Genomic DNA, 3,492 nt, shown 5'->3' with positions numbered 1-3,492 from the left:
TGTATATATGTATATATATATATATATATATATAAATGTGGCCTTCAGGTACGGATAGGTATCTTTAGGATTTTAGTACAAGGAGCCACTCTTATCAATACTTTTTCATGACTAAATGATCTGAACAGGAATAGAAGTTATTTGTAATTTAGGTATAACTAAATATTGGTTCTAGAGCAGCAACAGCTATGTTTACAACAGCAAAGCCACTAATGACTGGAAACAAATCTAAATTGTCCTGAGTGAAGTTTATAAATGATAATAATGAAGAACACAGGTATCACATACAGTAGTATGTCATTCCTCCTGTCCTCTGTCCTGGCTGCTTTGTCTCAGCCAGCAGAGAAGTTTACAAGAACAAACTAAGACAAACAGACAGACAGCTTTTGGCCGAGCTCTGTATTCTGAAGGTGAGTTGTCAAAGAGTAAGAGTATAAGTCTACAACAGGTTCAAAAGAATCAGTGCAGCTTGAGAAGATAGGGGGTCATACTGTCAACACAGTTATGTTGAAAGAAAATGAAATTATCATGGCTACATCTTAAGATTTTTAGTTGTGGAAAGGAAAGGAAAATACCACAGATTCAGTGTGTTTGTTAATACCACCAGTATGAGTTGACACGCATCCAGACTATTTAAGCCAATGGCTCAAAGAGGGGAAACCAGTATCTATAAAGCCAGAAACAGTGAGGGATCTGAGGAAACGCCATTTGGGCTTCAGCTGATTAATCGTGCCACTAAAAACTAATGTACACAGAAAGAAAGGACAAATGAAAAAAAAGACAAATCAACTTACTTTCCCAGTAGAAGATGAACCTTGTGACTGAAATACAATTGAAAGCGCCTACATTTATATAGGCTGAATTGTACATATTCAAATGTCATGAAACTGTTCTTGCAGTTATTTTCGGACAGAGATTCTACACAGAGATGTACAACTTTGAGCAGTTTTTCTCTTCCTATTAAATCAAATTGAACCCCCCCCCCCCCCCCCTAAGGTGTAGTCTTACCTTTGGTTTGAGGGGTTTGAGCGTGGGGAGGTCTGTACCCTCAGCTCTCTGTCGGCTAGAGTCAAAAACCTTCCTCCTTTTGGTTGCTGACTTTTGGCAGATTTTCGCATGCCTTTGCTGTAGTGAGAGAAAAAAAGATGCACAGGACACAACAACTACACAAACGTAATGTGTCTCGACATGTGTTTGGGAAACATTTGAGATCTGTGCCTCTCTATTACCCTATCTGCCATTTTGTCTCAATCACAATTCGGAAATGATTATTTTTTGTTGTTTTGAAAGAGTCAGAGAGCAAGACATGTGTGATTTCTGTGACAGCTGTGAAGTAAAGAATGCAAAACATCTTTCAAGGAAAATCTAAATACAAACTACAAAGTTGTTCACACAAATACACACATGCCAACAAATGCATAACACATTATTTGACAACTAATTCGGTTGAGTGCTTGTAGAAGTGCACAAATGTGTGTATTGGCATCACAGGAAAACAATATGTTCTTATTGAGATCATTGTAGCTTTTATGTGATAAAACCCATCTCTGTATTATGTTTTAGTCATGTTAGCAAAACACAGACTGTAATGATGACAGCAAATATAGTGGTATTAATGAACATATGCATCATATTTGTCTTTATCTATGTCTGTAACTACTATATAGATAAGAATGTGTACAAAATGCTTTACACAACAACAATTATGTAAAGAAGTGTTGTAAGTAATCTCAATAGTGCTTCAAGTGTACAAACACAGCATTTGTTTTTTCGGGTTTGATTCCTTGGTGACAAATTCTATTACATAGCAGCCAACCATTATCGACATTTACATACATTATACTACAGCAAGTCCTTGGTCAGGGTTTTAAATCATGTAGACTAAAATCTTACACGTATAAGACGTAAAATATTTTTTTTTACCAGGACTTTAGGGAGGAAGGATCTGTTACAGGTTTCGCATTGAGTCAGATCCCCAGCAGGAGGAGCATCATTGTCTGTAAGAATAAAAGATGCAATTCTGGTTATAGTGAAGGAAGTTTTATATCACAGATAACATGAATGCACCACAGCTGGCCACCTTTATCTTTACCAGCTGTACACAAACATTGGGTTTGTTGGCGACAACACATAGTTAAATGCTAAACGTTATGTTCTCTCACATAAATGTAATACTGTTGTTCCCACAATGGCATAACGGCACGGCAGACGTTATTACCTACATTTAAGGGCTAAATGCACTACTATGCTTTCATTTATGTCACGGTTCTTTAGGTAGCAGTATGCTAACACTGGATAGCTCCTATGGCTAATGTAGGGATCACACCCATTCAGAGACAGTCGGAGCTAGCTTCATCTTCGGCCCTGACGTTAAACTAGCATTACTTAGGCTAAATCCCACACACACAAAAAGAGGTCGCTGACAAAAATTGAATGCTAATGCAGTGCTGTATCCGTCAAATTGAAATAATGAAAATGGAGAGGCTGTAAGCTCGACTTTGCCACGAAACATCGAAATAAATAAACACATAAACGTCAATTTCGTTCACCTTCAAATTCTTCCATCATTAGGTTATCCCTTGTCTGATGCTGCTGTTGTTACAGGCGGCCAAAAGTAGCCAGTGGAAGTGAGAGGATTCACCCCTATCCACTTCCGGCTTCGCTAAAATACGGAGGACACAGTCACAAATTGGTAACATCACCTCTAGTTTTCCAGAAAATGTACAGTTGCAATGCATGCGGAATGCATCAATATTTAGGGTCTTTGTAAGTTACTGATAGTGCTTTGACAACTACACATTTAGGAGTTTCCTCTCGCATATGCAAAATATAGCTATGTCTTATGTTGGTCGTGTTGTATTACGAGGATTTTCTCATAATATTAATTCATGTATGTATCATTTATATACAGTTCTATATAATTCAGTTTGTAGGATCTTCCCTGTGACAATATATTTCGGGTCTGACGGTCTAACAGACAGTGGTTTTCATTGGCTGGAAATGAGAGCGAAGCGTCTTGACATTACTGATCTTTGGCTTCCAATAGCAACTGGATTGTGTTGTACTGCTTCATGTGCTAACATCAGAGTATTTCATTGGATGTTACCGCACGGTCTAGCCGGTGGGTTCCGCGTGTACTTTGAACAGTGATGGGGCGTTGGAGGTAACCCCCTGTTCCCTCGGTGTTATCATTATTTCCAAATATGGCATTACATTAAACTAACTAATAAACAATTTTATATCAGGCAAGGATCACCCTACCTAATTTTACTGAAATCTAGTAGATTCTGAGCTGCAAGGGCAACAACTTTAGCTTGATTCAGTGATATAGTGAGTAGAAAGGTACTCGTTAGCATATAAGATACAAAAATATGTATTTATTAGGTATGCCTATATACAATTCCTGCATAATTCAATCACACATTTTTACAAATTGGTTGGACTTTTTATATGTCAACCTTGCCTGCTGACGGACCTCATGAGATGACTGTG

General features: G+C 37.9%; 1 protein-coding gene across 1 annotated transcript; it reads right to left on the bottom strand.

The window, feature by feature from the left end:
- Positions 1 to 43: 43 nt before the first annotated feature.
- Positions 44 to 2,635, bottom strand: LOC116378207 (zinc finger C2HC domain-containing protein 1A-like). Its single transcript, XM_031840032.1, has 4 exons — positions 2,550 to 2,635; positions 1,924 to 1,997; positions 1,009 to 1,125; positions 44 to 821 (listed from the first exon to the last, which is right to left on the bottom strand). Exons 1-4 carry the CDS (start codon positions 2,566 to 2,568, stop codon positions 786 to 788), a joined length of 246 nt encoding a protein of 81 aa, XP_031695892.1. The 5' UTR covers positions 2,569 to 2,635; the 3' UTR covers positions 44 to 785.
- Positions 2,636 to 3,492: the final 857 nt, after the last annotated feature.

This window comes from Anarrhichthys ocellatus, unplaced genomic scaffold, assembly GCF_004355925.1.
Source record: "Anarrhichthys ocellatus isolate YVR2014 unplaced genomic scaffold, GSC_Weel_1.0 scaffold2208, whole genome shotgun sequence".
Taxonomy (NCBI): domain Eukaryota; kingdom Metazoa; phylum Chordata; class Actinopteri; order Perciformes; family Anarhichadidae; genus Anarrhichthys; species Anarrhichthys ocellatus.
Note: the sequence above shows the minus strand (reverse complement) of the source record. Positions and strands in the feature narration are given on the sequence as shown.